At 27.6% G+C, this 20,254-nt stretch overlaps 1 protein-coding gene across 4 annotated transcripts in view; it reads right to left on the bottom strand.

Annotated features, from left to right (window-relative positions):
* Window positions 1-285: 285 nt before the first annotated feature.
* LOC105367890 (nucleolysin TIAR) overlaps window positions 286-20,254 on the bottom strand; it is a 244,346-nt gene continuing 224,377 nt past the window's right edge. For 3 of the 4 annotated variants that reach the window (XM_011506736.1, XM_011506734.1, XM_011506733.1), the window contains 5 exons: window positions 13,585-13,765; window positions 6,418-6,547; window positions 3,518-3,759; window positions 2,906-3,086; window positions 286-519 (listed from right to left, as the gene is read on the bottom strand). In XM_011506736.1, coding sequence (XP_011505038.1) covers window positions 478-519; window positions 2,906-3,086; window positions 3,518-3,759; window positions 6,418-6,547; window positions 13,585-13,765 — 776 coding nt within the window. In that variant the 3' untranslated portion in view covers window positions 286-477. Of the gene's footprint in view, window positions 542-2,905; window positions 3,087-3,517; window positions 3,760-6,417; window positions 6,548-13,584; window positions 13,766-20,254 lie in introns of all 4 variants that reach the window. The other variant, XM_011506735.1, reaches the window with a different exon arrangement.

Genomic DNA, 20,254 nt, shown 5'->3' with positions numbered 1-20,254 from the left:
TCTCTCGCGCACAAATATATTTATGTATATAATATATAATAGTAATCATTATTAATTCTCTTCTCCCGTCGACGCTTCTATTACTATATGGGGCTCCGATGTTATTCACGTGACTCCTTTCGTCATCCTTGTGTATTTAGCCTCGTGCTTGTAAATATATGCGTCTATCAATACCGATTAAGTATGTGGTGCTATTCACGTGACTTTGCATAGCTTTTGGCTCCGCGCTCTTTCTCACTTGCCGTCGTTGTCGTGCTCGTCGTGGTCGTCGTGGTCGTGGTCGTGGTCGTCGTCGTCGTCGTCCTCGTCGTCGTTGTAAATCCAATACCACAATGATCATCATGAAGGTCATTGTCGCCACGATCGCAGTAGTAGTCGTAGTAGTATCAATAGGAGTTGCCGCCTGCCTTGACGTAGTCACACTAGTGGCTGCGTCGATGCCTATCGACGGGGGCTTCTCTTCGCGCTTGCTTACCATCACACTAGGAGGCTAGGCGTCAGCCAATCCTCATCCGCTAGCTGGACCGCAACCAAGAACACACTTTACGAATTTGAACACACAGAAACGCATCGGTTAAATTCATTTTTTGGTGTCCGTGATGTTTTTGGTCAAGGGGGCGGGAGAGAGGGGGACGTAAGTTATATGTACAGAGCTAGCAATTAACATAAGCAGACATTGTATTTATTAGCTAATTTTTAAGATTGTAAAAAGATGAGGAATAAGCAAGTGTCGTAAAAGGCTATCATTATTTAAACAATTAACAATATGGAGAATGTAATTAACCTTCTCTTTATCATAGAGTTCGGTAAATATTATTATTTTTTTTTTATATTTAAAAGTAAAAGGATTTGTTTGCCATTTTTGGTCATCATTTTATTTTATAATATTACATAAGCTAAGTAAAATTTTTTCTTGTTTTTGCTAATTCAACAATTATAAAAGTATTATATTATAAAAAAGGAAGGCTATTATAGGGAAAATGAATGTAAATAGTGAATGCATTACTTATTAAACGGAATATGGTGAAATAATTATTAACAATTAATTAAATAATATTACATTGTATTTCTCATTGAATTTAGATTATTTTTATTTAATCCATTATAAATAAAAAGAATGAAGAATGAACACCTATCCCGAATTACGAATATAAAATGAGTAAATTAGAAGAAGCTGTAATTTATTATTCGCATCCTATTATCGCAATTACTTGTAATGATAAAATATGAAAATAATATCTCATAATTTTGACGCATTTTATATTTCGCTACTAATATATTAAATTTAAGATTGTAGAGCAAATTTATTATTTATTGTAAAATTTAATTATTGTAAAATATTCAAGTTTATAATTATTTACTTATTGCTAATTACATTTTTTATACACAATATTATAATATTTTATTCATTATTGCATAGCTCTAAGAAATGATTTTTAAATATGTTTATAAAGAAAACTTAAACTTACAATCTTATGTTCTCATAAATCTTTTTGAGAATAGATTTCAAATACAAGATCAATTCATTAAAATATCATGGTAAAGAGAGGGTTAATTATTATAATTCAGATAAATGAAAATATGCCTAAAATATTGAATACCGATAATTTAAAAAATTCTATAACAAATAATAACATATTATTTAATTAATAAGAAATCGTTTTCTAACAATATGGATAAAAATACTTTATTATGTTAATTATATATGCTAACAATTAAGTAAAGAACTTTTTATAATTTCGAACTTTTTTTTTATCGATGAATAATATTTAGCATTGGAAATTAGTAAAAATAAATAATTGAAAATTTATAAGAATAATATCAAATTGCTTTTAAATAGAAGAAGGAATGTAAATTCTAATTACTCATGCACTTGACCTCCGCTATGTGTCATTAAGCAAGCGATTTGGATATTTAGAATATGAGATGCGTGCGAGTACTTTCTGACTGCTTGTATCGTGAAAGGTTAATCAGATTCTCGAGATTCTTCATGCTTGAGAATGAATATTATTTTTTTTAATCTTACGCTATTTAAGTTGAAAATATTATACTAAATATTAAAATATTTCACATGCCTTTATAAATTTAGAAAATTTTTCATTATTATTAATTTTTAATTTCTAATATACACAACATTGGAATGAATTGAATAAAGAGGGATACTATTAGAATGTTTAATAAGATGTATATACAATCAATCGAGCAGTCATTATTAAGGAACAATGCAAACGCAACCACTAAATGAAAGCATCGATGCAAATAATTAAAAAAATACAAAGGTTCAATTAGTTACGTATAATGCTACTTTTTGAAAACGTAGAATATAAACAATATTTTTAATTATTTTGTACATTATTATAGTCTAAGTATGGCTTTACTCATAATACCAAGCAAAATTTTTCTAATGTTATAACGTTATAATGAACAAGTAAACCTTTGTCAAACCATTATGTACCAAAGAACTTCTGAAAGCTTTGTTTGTTTTACCTCTTTGTATAATTTTTTTTTTTTTTTTTTTAATCATAAAACATTTAATCTCTACTGAACTAAGCATTTTAACCATTTCTAGAAATGTATTTAGAAATGTAAAAAAAAATGTTGATTCAGTGATATTGGAAATTAATTCCGAGTCTCAAGTATGTATTCTCGTTTCGAATACTTATATATATATATATATATGTTATAGTTTCGTTGAAATAATTATAAATGTACAATATAATATTTATTAAAAATTTGCATAAGCCACATTGAATACAACATATGTCGGTAAAACAGATTCATATAAGCTTTCGTATAAGTTAAACATGATAAGATCTTTTATACGTGCACGCAATAGCACGTGTAAACACACACATAAAAGTGAACAAAAGAATAATAATTGGATTGCATTCGATTGCACAATTACCTGGAACTGTTGCATGGGATAAGCCATCATTTGCGCGGGTGGTGGTGGTGGCGGAGGTGCGGCCTGAACACCTGGAGGACCTGTCACCGTCGTTGCATGATGGGGTGTTAGCTGGGGTCCGCCAGGTAGACCCTGACCCCAGCCAGCTGTCGTACCTGCCGCGTGTACTCCCATTCCCATTCTGTTGAGTTGTGCAATTTATTATAAAATTGTAATTCCGTTAGTTGGCGTTATTTCCTCTTATTACATATCACTTCTGCTTCCTGAATGGCACTTGTTATTCACAAGCTAATTTTCATGAGCCTACTTAATCATCATTATGTCATTAATCAATCTTCCACTATCAAAATCAATATAAACAATAAATTTGCAAAGCCATAAGCATGCTATCACGTTTTATGTTTTACGTTTCAGATCCGATGAAAAATCTTTATATTGTGAAACTTTATATTTTGATTGTTCAATATAATTGAAATTTATTTTAAAAAATAATATCAAAGGCAAAAAGATCTTTTCCAAATTGCATATTTTTAAGAAATAGATAGATAGATGAGAGAGAGAGAGAGAGAGAGAGAGAGAGTTATCGATTAAAACAGTCCTGAATTGCTTTACCCCATGTACTGGGCTTGTTGATATCCGGCAAATTGACCGTACGTATAGCCTTGCATTCCCTGCAGGAAGCCACCTGCTTGCATCTGCGTCGCCGTCGTCGGATAAGACTGAGGTGGATACCAATAGCCAAGTTGACCAGCACTACCAACCCCACCAACCCCACCGACTCCAGCTACACCAGCGGCCGCCGCTGCCGCCGCTGCCGCCGCTGCATAATACGGGTATGTTGCTGATGATAGTGCCTACATTAAAAAATATACACCGTCGATGCTCTTTTTTTCTTCAAAATGTATTGTTTATAGTAGAGATGTGTATATATATGGAAAATTACGGCATGACTTTACTCGAACGAGTTCAAATTGCAAATACTTCATTCGATGTAATTATTTGAAAAATAACACAAGAAAAATAATTATAACCAAATAACATAGTGTATACCTTTTTTATGTCTCTGAACATTGTAATATAAAAAAATTATATATATATATATATATATATATAATATAGTCTTTCTCATTTTAAGTAGTTAAAGAAAAAGTTTGTTAGATTTTTTCTAGATATAAAGTTTTTTCTTTTAAATTGTCTTTAATTATAAATCTAACATCTATATGTCAATAAATACAATTATATTCTTATGTAGATTGAACATAATTACATTTCTTGTAATATAAATGTTTTATTTTTTAAAACATTTTTAAAACTTTATATCTGTAAATGAATGGTGGAATATCTTCTAGATTGGAAATTATCACAACATTACGATAAATACTTGTAGACGTACTTGAATATATTTTCAACATATATATATATATATATATATATATATATATAATGAAAGAAATTACATAGTCTTTTTGTTACTTAATGCAAAAGACCGAATTAATAATTTTCCATAGAATAAATATAACGGTGATATTTATCTTCTAAGCAATTACACTTCTCTTCTAAAATTTCGCAGTTATAACTCAGTCGAGTTGAATATGCATTTAGCAATTAGAACTTTTTAAATGAGTAGATATCATGAGTATACTCATGTGGAAAGAGTTTATGTCCATAGGAATATGAATATATCAACTCTAGATGCTTCTGTTATGCAATGCCGCAGTGAAATATGTCAACTGCTATGTATTTATCTGAGAGGAGATGAGTTTGGCAAAGATTTTTTACCCTTTACTTTCAGTTAATATATGAAATTTCAGCGATGTGGCTCTACGTAATATGAAGTTATTAATTAAAAAAAAGTTAAAAATAACGAAACAACGGCAGCGTTTACAGAGCTTTCAGTATTTCGTATAATAATAGAATACATTTCGTACATTCATAATGTTTTTTTCTCTCGGTAATATGAGAATGCGTTGAAAAGTTATCTTACATAGTTTTTAGGACAAATGCGTTTGAAGCTTTTATTTACGTTGCAAAGACTACGCGCAGCGCTTCACTGTTTTTCATTGAAAAATCAACAATTTGAAGAATTTGTCATATGAACGTTGCGCCGTTGCACTTTTTAGAAGCGTTTTTATTTCGAAAAATTCAATAGAAAAATCGATTTTATGACTGCCTAGCTCCCTTAAGCATTTGAAAATGTATCAGAAGTTATATGTGTACACAGTATAATGAGCGCTGATTCATCGCACGAGAATACAAACGTAGGGTTTGCGTGAGAATATGACCGAGATTCGCGTGCTCGTTATAGCCGACGAAATAGGGCGTGGAGAGTTTAAGAGGGAATAGAAATAGCGCGGAACTTTATTTAGAGAGTTTTGCACGAAGGCCTTGAAGGTAGAGCTGCTTTCTTAATAGCCTGTGCAGTGTATTTTTTATATGGTAGTTCTGTTTAAACTATTTTTTGCTTAAGTTGTACCATCCTAATGAAGCAAAGTATGTCCCGGTGGCCTGTGTCTAACAGAAAATTTTAATTTCTCAGCGGCATAGGAGAGGATTCGAACGTGACTGGCCGAGCGACACCGAGACTCGAGTTACTTCTATGCATTACCAACTGCCACATCCTACTATCTCAGTTATTATCCAATAATAGTTTTAAGCATATTTATTATCCGATGAAATTAATTGAAATTATTATACTATGAATAATAATTTTGTCAGACTTAACTGACATATTGCACCATTTTCCACGGCTAGTTATCTTTAAAACCGGAGTGCCGCGGAAAGTAGCTCATAGCTGATTAGCCGACCTAACATCAACAATGTCGACGCTAATAGGGCAGCTAAGTAACTCTGCTGCTTTCTTGGTATCTGAAACGCTGAACGAGGAGGCTCACGCTGTAATGCAAGTTACCTTGTATTCAACGACTTAGCGTTCATCCACTCATAGCGATCATATCATCTACAAACTTTATGTACAACTGAAAAGCAGCTACAATTATACAGATGGAATCTTTTTACAGTATTTTTCTACAGTATTTATAACAAGAACAAGAACAAGAACAAGAACAACAACAACAACAACAACAACAACAACAACAACGACAGCAACAACAGCAACGACAGCAACGACAACATCAATAACAACAACGACAATAATAATAACAATAAATCTAAAACATGTTGAAAGACGTAGAATACTTAAGCGAATGTTTTAATATAAATAGTTTCGAGCTTCGTTATTCAATTAGTTACGCGATGTAGTAAAAAAATATTATTTCCTAATTATATCTGTAAAGGCCTTGAAAATTTCCGTACATTTAATTTTCAAACTCAATACTAAATATAAAACTATTTATTAACGATTCATTAATACTCGAGGTGCCTTAAATTAGAAATGTGGTAAAATATTATCGAAATATTTTTAAAAATGTTGAAATAAGTGAAAAGATAGAAGTATAAAAGAAAAAAGTTAATGTATAGGCGCACAGTGGTGAGCTCGAAGCTCGTATGTTTACCTGTCCAGTTTGCTGGGCATTGTTGGGATCTCCGCTCTCCTTACCCCAGCTGCACTTTACTGTTTGGCCGTTGATATCTGTATTGTGGACGGCAACGATGGCGTGCGTCGCTGACTCCTTCGTGGAAAATCTGTGCAACGGACAAAGGAACAAGCCCAAGTTATTATTAATCTGCTTCAGTCGCTGAGATGTGCAGGAAAACAAAAAAGACTTTCTAAAATTTCTTTTTCCCACTAATAATCTTTCTCCCTTATCTTATCGAGCGAATGCTTTTGCTATTTTTAGTTTAAGTTAATGCTTGGAAGGCTCGTTATTGATGAGATAAAAAGTTTAAAGCGGATTCAAGAATGCATGCGTCTCACCTCACTCACAAACATAAGAGTAAGCGATGCGAGAATTAATTACGACACCGAGAGTGAAAAAGACGTAAGTCTCGATCGAAGAGTGAAAAGATACAGTATATATATATATATATATATATATATATATATATATATATACATGCACATATACGATGTCGAACTTACATTATTAAACAATTGATGAAATCGTTTTTGAAACTAACATTAGTCGAAGAAAAGATTTAAAAGCATTTTTATGTAGAAAATAGATTTTGGAAAAATATTTTATTATTTAGTTGTTCATGTTATAAATGCGTTTCTCATGCTCTTTCATTAATGTAATTTGTATGGGTGGATTATATGTAGCTTATTTATAATGAAAATTATCAAATTTTATTACAAATACGTAAAGGAATAAAGAATTTAATTATCAAATGAGGACACCGGAAATGATATCATAAATGTTACATAATGAATGAAATACAACATGGGCTTATAGATAGTCGATTGGTGAATAAAACTTAAATCGATAATGAATAATTCAATTTTATCACATATTTAAAATAGAGAAAGTTAATGAAAAATAGATTATTTGTGTAAATATTTATAAAATTATTTTATAAAGTTTTACAATTATTATACTTCATGTAAAAAATATATTCTTGAAAAGATTGTACACTACTTTGTATTTTGATTGATCTGTATTTTAGACGGTTAAGGTAATATTAATCTTCGTTAAATTTTATTCGCTATTTTGTCTCCGGGATTATTTATTGGCCCTTACAACTTAATTCAAATATTATTCCTTAATTTAAATATCAATGTTTAAATATTATAATAATAAAAAGTTATGCCCATTAATACATGGATGTATATTTTATGCTAATTTCGAAGAATAACTTCTGGCGATCAATTAATCTTTGGAGTCAATTATATGTTAAAGTTATGAATAAGAAGAAGAAATATGAAAAATGTTTTATGATATGAAAATGCTCGCATACGTGAGAATTTGTACAGATCTGCATTACAATTGCTTTCAGCTTATCCTCATCTATATATTTCTTATAATGAAACATAAGCATTCGATCGTCTCTTTGCACGAATTGTTTTTTAAAGGACAATGATCCCGACGAATTGACGCAGGATATAGTACTCCGAGATAACAGTTTGAACATTATAATAATAAGAAAAAATATGGAGGATGAGAGTGAGAGGAACCTACTGGGAAAAAAGAGACACGTAGGCCAGTCGGTATTTAGATCTCTTGGGAGACTTTAGTCTCTCAGCACTTCCGAATTCGAATTCTCTGGAGAAAGGAAGCGTGCATGCTCTATTAATTCGCGAAGGACTCGCTGGAGACGCACTATTCATTGCACAATGATACGAACGAGAAGTCTAAAATCCAAGGGGACCATCCTGGACGGTCGTCGTCGTCGTCGTCGTCGTCGTCGTCGTCGTCGTCGTCTTACTCGTCCATTCCCTCTGTCATTGTCGTCGGTTCGTTGCTTCGGTAACCGCATTGTGTAAATTCTCGATGGATATTAATCAAGACAAAGCCGCAGCATAGGTAGGTTTGAGTATTTTAAGTACAACGGGACTCACAATTTTGATTCGCTCAATCCTTTCTTTGTTTCTTAATTTTGATTAAGAGCCAAGCAAAAATTATTCACATTCTTATATATAAAGTGCAATATGGGACATTTCCAATAAAAATTTCAACCCTTTATATGCATAAAACAAATCGTATGTTTTATTAATATTGAAAATTGTCCATATTATTATTAAAAAGTAGGGGAAAGATAAATGCTGATGTAGTAGCAGTTTGCTTTAATGAAAATTTTTATACTATATACAGCAATATGTTGGCATTGTATATTATAATGGGCATCGAATATTTAATATTCGCACACTTATTGCTGATTGCGTGACTGGTCGACGGGAGCGCGTGTTCAATCGCAAAAAAGAATGAGATCCCGCGCACAGATGGCGGGTCACTGGGGGGGGGGGACGGTAGGGTGAAAAGGATTCTTGTATATTATGCTGATCTCGTGTTGGCGCGGGATCAGATCGAGCCGCAGACCTTACTTGGTCAATTCTCTTCCCTCGATTACGTTCTTTCTTGCTAACCGGAAATCGCCGCCTCTGCGGATATTGCTTTTGGCGACAAATAGCTAAGTATCTAGGATCCGCCTTAACGTAGAAACGTTGACGTCGACAAATCGCTGGTGCATTATAATTTAAGGCTAATCGGGGTGCGTGCAAGTGTAGGTTGCATTACTTATTGTCCGTGTAGAAATGAAAAAAACTCGCAGAGGGAACAATTGTCAGAGAGGTAATTTGTTTTGTTATCATATATATATATATATATATATTTCAACGCTATATATATATATATATATATATATATATATATATATATATATATATAGAGAGAGAGAGAGAGAGAGAGAGAGAGAGAGTTGGATAATTACAATTATCGTTATTTCCTCACAATATTATAATCCGTTATGATTGTCATATTATTATTATCAAATTATTGTAATTACAAAAAAATCGAAAATTTAGTACAAGGTTGATTATTTTCTATTATTCCTATTCGTCAATGTGATCATTATTATTGTTTAGATGCATTTCTTATTTATTGCATAATTTTTCATTAATAATTTTGTAATTAAATTTAAGCTTAATTTTTATTAAAAAGAAAAGTTTTCTTTTAATATAGTGCATTAGTTTTTAAAAATTGTCGCTAAAATTTCTATTTAATGCAATAACTTTTATGAACCGAGTCACTTTAATAATAATAATAATATTTTAATTCATCTTATAATTTTATGAAACACAATTTATGAAACACATCATCCAAACTAGTATTAAGTTTGTTAAATAAACAGGATTTATAATAGATAGGCTCACATTAATTTCCTGTGTATAATCGAGCTTTAGTTGACCATATGAAATTACTCGCGTTGATACTTCCTTACATTCTTGCATGACAGCTGCCTATGTAATTTTATTATATTAGTCGCCTCTACTCTAATAACGATTTCTAATAACGAGAAGCAGCCGCGAGTTTTTAAAATGATACATTCGTACTGTATTTATCTATATTCTCGATAAGTAATATCGACCATAATTTAATTAGAATTTAATTCCTTAGATTTAATATATAAATCATATTATAACGATTGTAATGATATTATAATGATTTTTAATATATTGTTAATATAATATTCCGAATTAGATAGGATTTCCAAGTGCTTTTATGTACTTCATAACACTGCGATATAAAGTTTTAGCTCGGCAATAGCCATAGTAGTTAAATCTGAGAGTAAAATTCTATATTCGTTTAAAGTTGTACTTATTCTTTTACTTTTTCAAATAATTTAATAAAATACGTTATGATAAGTTATAAGTTATATTTTTATTTATTTATTATTATTAGTTTTTTTTTTATATATATACAAAAATTATTTCTCTCAATGTCCGTTACTGATGCTAACTAAATATTTATGTTCAAAGATTTTTTATCCTCTAATATGTACAAATACATCCTTATTGATAAAAATTTTTTGTCATATCATTTTTTTAACAATAGGAGTTGATGTAAAAAGATAAATTACCACTATTATTTGTTTTACAGTTTAATGTTCTTTTATCCAGTCTTTCAAATAATATTGTTGGAAAGTTACACTTTATTATGGCTGTTTATATGTTTAAATAAAATGATAATGTATAGGTTTGATTATTTTTCTATAATATTTCAAAATCAATTATTTTCATGTTATTCTAGCCTTTTTTGTATCCTACATGTTATACTTTGTAAAAGTTTGAATCATAAATTTATTATCTTTTATTTCATTTTATATTATTTTTTTTTATCGTGTAGTATTGAAAATTTGGTTATTTGTATTACTTTGTGAAACTATTTTTTGAAAACAATGAAAGTGAATTTCAAGTTCGAATTTATAATTATTCTAATGTTGAACATTATTTGTACATCTACTTTTGCTCTGAAATTAGTATATTGAAAAGTCTTTCGTTATGAAAACTATTTAATTCAAGAAAATTCAGTAGAAACTTTTAGATTTTAAGTTTAGTGAAATCTTTATTTAAATTTATTTAATAAATTGAGCTAATTTAAATATTATTAGGTAGAGATTTTAAGTTATTAAGTATTTTTTAGCAAGAGAATATTTAGTTTTCTAATTTAGCCTGAAAAATTCTATATTATTTTCTTTGTTACTAAAATGAAGTAATTGAGCAAATGGCATAAATGGAATAGTTACTATTTTCTTTTAATAGGGCGTTCGTTGAATAAAGAATTTCATTATTTTATACAGCTCTATTTATTTGTAATTCCGGAAAATTAGTTATGTTGAAGTTTATTCTCGTCAACTCGTCACGTTAAAGAATGAATGCGATAAAGTAGTGGGTTATTGGTCATTTAATGTGCGCTTGCGAAGATGAGAAAATATACTAAATTGAACCATAGTGTTTTACAATTTTTTGTGCATATCAGGTAAACCAACATTACACATTAATGCAAACAAAATTGTTGGGTGTTTTGTTTTTATGATTACTCGAAAGCGTCAATCGAATAATCTACTCGATTTTATAATTTAAAAATAATATGACAAATAATTGCAATGTTTTAGTGCCACTTATTTGGGGAGAGAATACGATGTATTGTATTGTTAAAAATTATTTAGGTTCTCGTAGGGAAATTTTCTTGAAAATGAATTATTCACAAAGACGTAATATTTTTTTTTTTTTTTTTTTTTTTTTTTTTTTTTTTTAATTCCTCAAGTATTAATTCGAACATATTTTAATAATAATATCTAATTGCAGTATATAATTTGATTGAAGTTATGGATGCTCCATTGAATATTCATAGTTATATGTGATTATGAACTCAAGTTATTAATCTATGTGTCAATTTTTTTTTTCTAATAACAACTATATTTTAAACTTCAGCTACACTCTTTTTTGTGTGTTTATTTACAGTATCAATATTTACTAAATTTCATTAAAAATTATAACTCCTTATAATATTTTAATTCATTCATTATAAAAGCACAAAATTCTAAGATTGTTTTCTGGACGTGTAATATTATATTTTTTCCCGAGTTTTTATTCTTTTTCGCGTCGCTTGTCATGGCTTATTATTATGAAAAATCCAAGTGAATTCTAGTATGTAAATAAAATTTTTATAAATAATAAAGAATACATTTTATATACGCGAGCGAAATACATAAATGCGAATCAATTGCAATTAATTAAGTTATCTAAGGTAATTTAGTAATTATTAATTTATTAGGGATGTAAGTAGAAGATATAAAATAAATGAAATTTATACGGATTTCATAGAAAAATTAGATAGGCAAAGTGACCTAAATTTTCCAAAGTACCGATTCTACGAACATGACGGAGGAAGACAACGGAACTCTCATCCCCTGTGCATTGAAAAGGCGTTCCGTTACCGGGTAGCCTGCTTCCTCGCTTCGAGAATAGTGGGTTGAGTGGCAAGGTGCTTCGTGAAATAAGGATTGAATTCATTCGGTACGGACGATGGAGATCGAGACGACGCCGCCAAATGTATGGGAGAGAGAGAGAGAGAGAGAGAGAGAGAGAGAAAAGGAGTGGTGGAGACTTATACACAACTATTGGCCGACTAGCGTCGGAATTAGAAAGGAGATAGTCAAAACGCTGGATCCTCTGCTTCTGTTTGATGGAATCGGTTCGATTGCGGTTGCCATTTTTTTTTTTTTTTTTTGCGAGTAATACCGACAAGCTTGTACTTAAGGTCCGTTTTGCTCTTGTTATATCTTACGGTAGTATTTGTTCACTTCTCCTTTTTTCACTGATTCCTTCTTTGATTCTTTCTCTCTTTCTCTCTATCGTTTTAAGGATACTACTTCAAATAAAGCATGACCGTGAGGAGAAGCCGTTTCAGCAGAGTCAGGAGAACATGAGCCAAAAATAAATCTCAAGTGTGTTGAGAGACAAAATTTGATGTACATCATAGTTGAGAGTCATAGAGGATCGGCGGATAAATAAAAATAAAATTTAATAATAAAAAATATTTAATGATTATCGATGGATTATTTCGCTTATTTTTAAACTTATAATTTTAATGGCCTTTAGTAATAATATATTGTGCTTGATTTTAATTTAATTTAACAATATAAAATATTGTCTCAATAAACATATGTATTATCTTTTCATTATAGACAAATTATTTATTGTCCGTATATTCACGAACGCGTATGATCAATTACTCAATTTTCTTTAGCTAACAAGAACTATTTTAAGTACGAAATAAAAACTAGAAACGAAAAATTTGTAAACTTGCTTTATATCCAAAATACTTCAAGTTTTAAACAGACAGTTTGAATACTTTACTTTGATTTTTATTTTTATTTTGAGAAAATCGAAGAAACTTGCTAGTAAGCAATAAAGTTTTTTCATTCTCTTTTCTACCTTTTATTCTAGACCGTCCAGTCATCATTGCTCAATTTCATATTTCCTTTCTATTTCACGTTCAATCTAGGCTCATTCTACTTTACTCGATTAAAAGAAAAATTATTACTTTAATTACAAAATAGTGATAGTAATGTTCGTTAAGCGTGTATACTTGATATATAATTATTAATCCATACTTATAAGAAGGTTTTCTGCTTTTTAATATTCTAATGAAAAGAGAGCCTAGTAATCTTATAAATAAATACGTAAGAAAAAGCTCATCTCGATAAGTCAGTTATTTATGTCAAGTGCGCATACAGTAAAACCATACAAAAATTCGAAATAATACGAGAGAGGGCCGTACCTGATAAAAGCATAGCCCTTGTCTTTGAAAACTCGTATTTCTTGAATCGAACCGAAAGGCGAGAAAGTTTTCTGCATGAGCTCTTCCGTCAGGCCATTAGTGAGGCCTCCGCAGTAAACGGTGCAATTGGTTGGGCTGCTTTGATTGTAAACCTCGTCGAATGTCAACGGCTTTGTGTTAGCTGTAAGCATAGTAAAGAGAAACATTTGCCATTAAACTTAAATTTAATTATACACGGGATTTCATAAATCTTAAGCCACTACTGTCGTAAGTGATTGTAAATTCTATTATTAAAATATCATTGTTTCAGTTATTTAAATTATAGTTTTATAGTTGCTTGAAATTAGGTGGAAAATAAAAAAAAAAAACTATTTTTAATACCAAAGATAAATCAGGTTTTGTAAAATACTTAAAACATATCAGAAAGTTTTTACAAATTGGTTGTATTTCTTTTTTTCTCTTTTTCTCTTTTAAAGCCTGATAAAAAAATTTTAAAGCTTGTGCAAAAAGTGTGAAAAAAAAGTTGATGAATTAATTATTTTTTAAAAATTCTTTTGAAACCTGATATCTTTTTTTAAAGAATGAGTATAAATATTTCTATGTCAGTCTATATTTCATATAAAATGCATGCACTTTTTAAACTTTTGAGTATCCAACATATTAAATCTTAACTAATTACACGATTTAAAAATTAAAACATTATTTACTACTGACAAAAATTGAAATTAAAAATTATTTAATTTACGTACTAACAAATTAAATCAGCTACTGATCGCTCTCATCAATTATTATTATATTACTATAATTATCACGATAAAATATTGTATAATTAAAAAAAAATAGACTAAAAATTGCAGGAATGGAAAAACTGTTTTGAAATGGTTTGAAAAGATTTTGAGAACGAATTGTTTATTTAAGTTTAAATAATTACATATCACTTTGAGATACATCCAGCAAATCTATTAATTTTTTTCATATACCACTACAAAGTAAAAAATTTAAAATATTCTTCAACTAACATTTTATTCTAAAATAATACAAATACATACGCGCGCGCGCGCACACACACACACACACACACGCGCGTATATATATATATATATATATATATTATACGGAAGTACAAATAAGAATATAAAAGCTTTTTATTATAAATAATTCTGTATAACAAAATTTTAAATATGAATATTACTTTAATTCGATTAATATTAACATTACATTAATTTATAATAATACATATATTATATCAATATTTGTTATTAATTGAAGGCTTTAAAATGAATATATAACTAATTCACAATTATATATTTAAAGATATATTAACAATTTTTTATATAAGCTTTATTATATATATTTTTGAGTGAAAAATTTTCCTATTATAAAATTCATAAATTTTTAGTCTACAATTTTTTAATACTTTAGGCTTATAATATTGAATAATAATATTGTAATTAAATAATTAAATAATAATAATAATAATTCGCTAATAATATTGAACGTTTAACGAAAGCTTTTAATTTTTTATACTTAAAAATTTTGATTCAATATGACCTGCTTATTATCACATTTATTCATAATTCTATTAAACTACACAAGCTTTGCTTGACTATTCTGTATCACACGTTATCAAATGATTATAAATTGTCTGTCATAATTGAAATTATAATTTCGGTCACAGATTAATTAGATTATAAATCTAATTAATTTTTCATTCCTTAACATGTATAATTGCATCTTACTTTACGAATTATAAATGTTTAATTAACCAATGAAACATCTCAGATTTTTATTAGATGATATTTGCAATTTCATGCGTATAATATTAGTCTATTTTTTATATTAAATTATTTCTCATCTAACCGAATGAAATAAATTAAATAGCAGCCATGTAAGAAAAGAAATTTATATGAAAAGTAAGTAGTTAAGTAAATGATATGTCACGCGCAGTCTAAGAATCAAGAAGTTTTCTGTTTTCTTTTTTCGTATATTATTGGCATGATGGTGTAAAGCTGTCAAAAAAAAAGCATGTAAATTGATTTTATCAGGCATCGGTGATAGCGCAGTCGATATATGAATGATTTTATATCGAATGAATGTATTTTATGAACGATTATGACTCAATTTAGGTCTATAGTCACTGAATTCAGGAGTTTAAACGCGTGTCGCTCGTTTCCTTTTCTCTCTGAAACTTTCTCCTCACGATTTTATATACCCGTATTTTGTCTTATCTCTATCATTTACTAATTTGTTCCACTATTTTGAATTTGTTCGATTGGTGTGTAGTAGAAGAGAGAAATTTCTCGGGCTTATTGTTAAGAAATATGAGCAGAGCTTCACAGATATGCTTGAAAGCTAATGAAATAATTGATTAGATAACAAAATTTACAGAATCTAAATTAGGAATTAAAGAAATGTTAGAAAAATAGTAATTTGTGTGATATAAAAGCATTTAACTCATTCGGACTAATTTACATAATATTCTGTACATTTCTATTATTTATAATAATAAATTAATCTAATACATGTATTTCTGATTACGAATAGAATTGCAAATTACTTTAATTTATTATTAATAATCGTTGCTTCAATTAATTAATTGAATGATCAGGTTCATTAATTTTTATTTACATTATTCTCAAAGTTAAATATAATTTATATTTAATTATAAAGCAATTTTTTTTGTGTAAGTTAAGAAATGAAAAAATAGAATTTAGAAATGGAATTTTGTGAAATCTGTAAGAAACTAAAAAATTTTTTGCTAATTTGATTTTTAATTATAATTTAATTTTATATTTTAATCCAATCTTGAGCTATTTTTATGATTTTTTTTCTAACGATACTATGAAAATGTTCATTTTGTTTATAAGTTTAAAAATTATACAGATCTTTGAAGCTAATAAAAACGTTCTCAATACATTTATTCCATTTTTCATTACTTACTCATAGGTTTTTTCATTATTTTTTTAAATTGCTCGCTTTTATTCTAGGCTTTTAGTACCAGTATGCTTTTATAGTTGGTATAAAGGTTCTTTCTGAACTTTTATTAGAGTTATTTGCATATTTTGATTGCATGTATGCGTAAATGTAGATATTCAATTTTTAATCTTAAATTAACACTTGTGAACATGTAAATTTGCATGATAGTTTATTTTTTATTTAAGAACGCTTATCAACTTATATATTTATATGCTTTTATAATAGCTTGGTACGCTTCTTTCTTCGTATAAATGATTTCGTCTTTCTATTCGGATGCAATCTAATTGTCGATATTTCTTTCCTGCTCTTTCTATTACATTATTTTACTTTCAATCATTAAATTTGATTCTTTACTTTTTCTGAGCTTCATCATGAGCTTAAAAGAAAATTGAGTCTTCATAAATGTGATAACTTCTGACAGATTTTGAAGAGTTTCTCCAGTAATATCACCGAGGGATTCTATCGCATGTAGGAGCGCAGTAGCTTAAGTGTTGGAAAGCCCCGTAGGCAAATCGCATTCTCTCTTATTCTAGTCTCTTTAACTTCATCATATCTTTTGAATCTTTCTTCTTCTTCACTATTCTTCTATTATTTTAAATCTTTTTCGTTATTATTTTCTATTTCTATATTTAGATATAATTTTAAAAATTTTTTATATTGAATTAATTATTAATTCACAAGCTGGAATGGTTGAAACTTTTAATTTTTTTTTTTATTTTTTTTTTATTTTATAGAATCTCTAACATTTCGTTTAAAGCTGTAAATTTGCATTCTAATCTTTTTATATATTGCAGTTCACTTTGATTTCATAAAAACTAAAGGATAATGAACTTTATTAAAGATTTACACTGTTCAGAATCTAATGAAAATCTTCCGCCTTTTCTATATGAATAGCTTACATGATAGATCGTAGTATTATAAAAAGGCTGGTAAAGCGATTAAAATTTGTTTTTGAATCTTACTTCAATGGACTAATTGATTTAGAACTCGATTATAATCAAGTTCGACTAGAGAAAGCCTTTCACGTTCTTGAACAAAAAATAATAAAAAATTCAAAAAATAAAGGACGAACAGTTATATGTCTTTCTACGCGGTCACATGATATGTGTATGTCAGAGAACAAACTGAGAGGGGATGAGAATCACAGAGACGGGACGAAAGAGAAAGAGAGAGAGAGAGAGAGAGAGAGAGAGAGAGAGAGAGAGAGAGAGAGAGAGAGAGAGAGAGAGAGAGTGAGTGATGAAAATATAGAAGATAGAAATAAGATATGATAAGTGCAAACTTCATTTTATGAAAATGTTACTTTTTGAAAGAATCGTTAATAGATAAATGAATTAAATTATTTTATTTAATATAAAAATGAAAATTCACAAGACATATTTCTTGAATTTTATTGTTGAAATTATTATTTTCAAAATATTTTTTATTACTTTTATAATATATCTAAATATTTATATAATATTTGAATAAATAATTTAATAACAACCTTTTAATTAAATAATAATAAAGGTTTAGTAAATATTCAATTTTTTTTCAATTTTTTTTACATATAACCAGATTTATTTTTAAAATATATAATTACCTAAATATTATGATTTAGAAAATAAAATTATTCTATTTGCATTTTTTTTTATTAAATTAGTCGATATAATATTTATATGTTTAATATTAACATTAACATTTATTGTTTATACATCATTCATATCTAATCATATGAGATAATTTCGTTTAAGATGCTTAATCTAGTCGTAAAATAAAAAAAATAATATTTTATTCAGTTAACTGGAGAACAACAAAACAATATACAATTAAAAATTGAAATATAAATATGACTATAAGATTTATATAAGAAAATATAATAACAATAAATAATATATAAATGGATATTTTAAATGATTTTAAAATAAATAACTGCCTTAACTCAATATACAATTACTGGAAAACCTATTTTGATAAAGAAAATTAGACTAATTAAGGACTATTTAAAATTTAATTTTTAGTTAATTAACTTTTCTTACAGAAATATAATAAATATTGTTTTAGACTTTGATATATAACCATCAAAGCAAAATAAACAATACAAACCTTGCTATTTATTACCTTATATTGTTTTAAATGTATTGTAAATCTTCATTTATTGATGACTATTTAATATTTGGCAGCCTTAATTAATAAATGTATCATTACTCATAAGTTTGTTTACAAAAACTTCATCATGCAAATCGAAAGAAAGATGTATCTTAATTTATTTTTTGATAAATTATTTATTGAAAATGTTAAAATTAATCGATATAAATTATTTCAAAATAAGGCGTTTTATTTTGAATTATTATTTTCTTCGATAAACTTATTTCATATATTTTATAATATTTATTTTAATCATTGTTTCATTCAATTCTATTAATTATAAGATATATTTAAACATGTATAAAAGTTTCCATAATATTTCACTTATTCTACTGTAAAAGCAGAAATTAAATTTTTTATATTTTAATTTGTTGATTAACTGCTTGAGTCATTAAATTATATAAAAAATCATTGAAGTTTCACTAATTATTTAATATCATTTTGCAAATATTTTATATGCATATTTTTTTAATTAATACAATTATCGACAATATATTTAATTATAAAATAATGTAAATAATTAATTGATTAATCTCCTTCAGTGTTTTAACACTTATTTTTTAATATTCTATCATTTTAGAGAAATTAAATCACGGATATATGATTATTAATTTAGTGATGTCTGAAAAATTCTTCAATTAATTTATTCAATATTGTTATATGTATTTACGAGATCTAAATAAGAGCATAGTTTTGTGAAAATATAAAAATAATTCGTTTGAAATATATTTTAATATGAAAAATGTGAGGTTATATATATATATTATAAATTTATACGCAGCCTGTAATTTCAATTGTTTGAGCCCAACATTTTAATATTTAGATATTAAAACCATAATTATTAACTATTTTTTAATGAATTGCTTAGATACATTTATTATAAGTATTTATATATAAGATAAATATATAAATATTTATATAAGAATAAACTATAACATGTTTATAAAAAACATTGTTTGTAAAAATACGTTATTTCCATTTATATATATATGTATATAGGGAATAAAAAGTAATATATCTTAAATGTGTAAATAATATGATTAATTTAAAGATCAAAATTATTAAAATTAAATAACGAGATGAATAAAATTATGATAAATATCAAACACTGAATGTAAAAAAATATGACTTAATGCGCTGTAAAAATTATCTAAATGAATGTGAAAGTCATGATGTCATCTAAACAATAGTAAACTGAGTAGTTGATATTTTATATTTACCTATTAATAAATTATACATATACATTTCTGATTTTATAAGAATACAACAGCTTCTTTGTAATATTCAATTAGGAAATTTTTTATATTAAAAAATTTTCCTAGAATAATGTCGGACTTTAATTTTTGTGTCAATTATTGCTTAGTTAATAATACATGACTATTACATCCTTTGCATTTCATTCTTTTACTTTCATTATTCTGTAATTATTCACAATAATATAATAATTAATGATACATACATATTATTTTGAACAGCTTTAATAATTTCATTTTATGGAGAAATCTTAAAAATATAAAATACCATGCATTCATATGTTAAAGCCAATAAATTTTGTGAAAATTAATAA

The sequence above is a fragment of the Ceratosolen solmsi genome, unplaced genomic scaffold, assembly GCF_000503995.2.
Source record: "Ceratosolen solmsi marchali unplaced genomic scaffold, CerSol_1.0 scaffold6, whole genome shotgun sequence".
Classification (NCBI taxonomy): Eukaryota; Metazoa; Arthropoda; class Insecta; order Hymenoptera; family Agaonidae; genus Ceratosolen; species Ceratosolen solmsi.
This window is presented reverse-complemented; position numbering and strand designations above follow the sequence as displayed.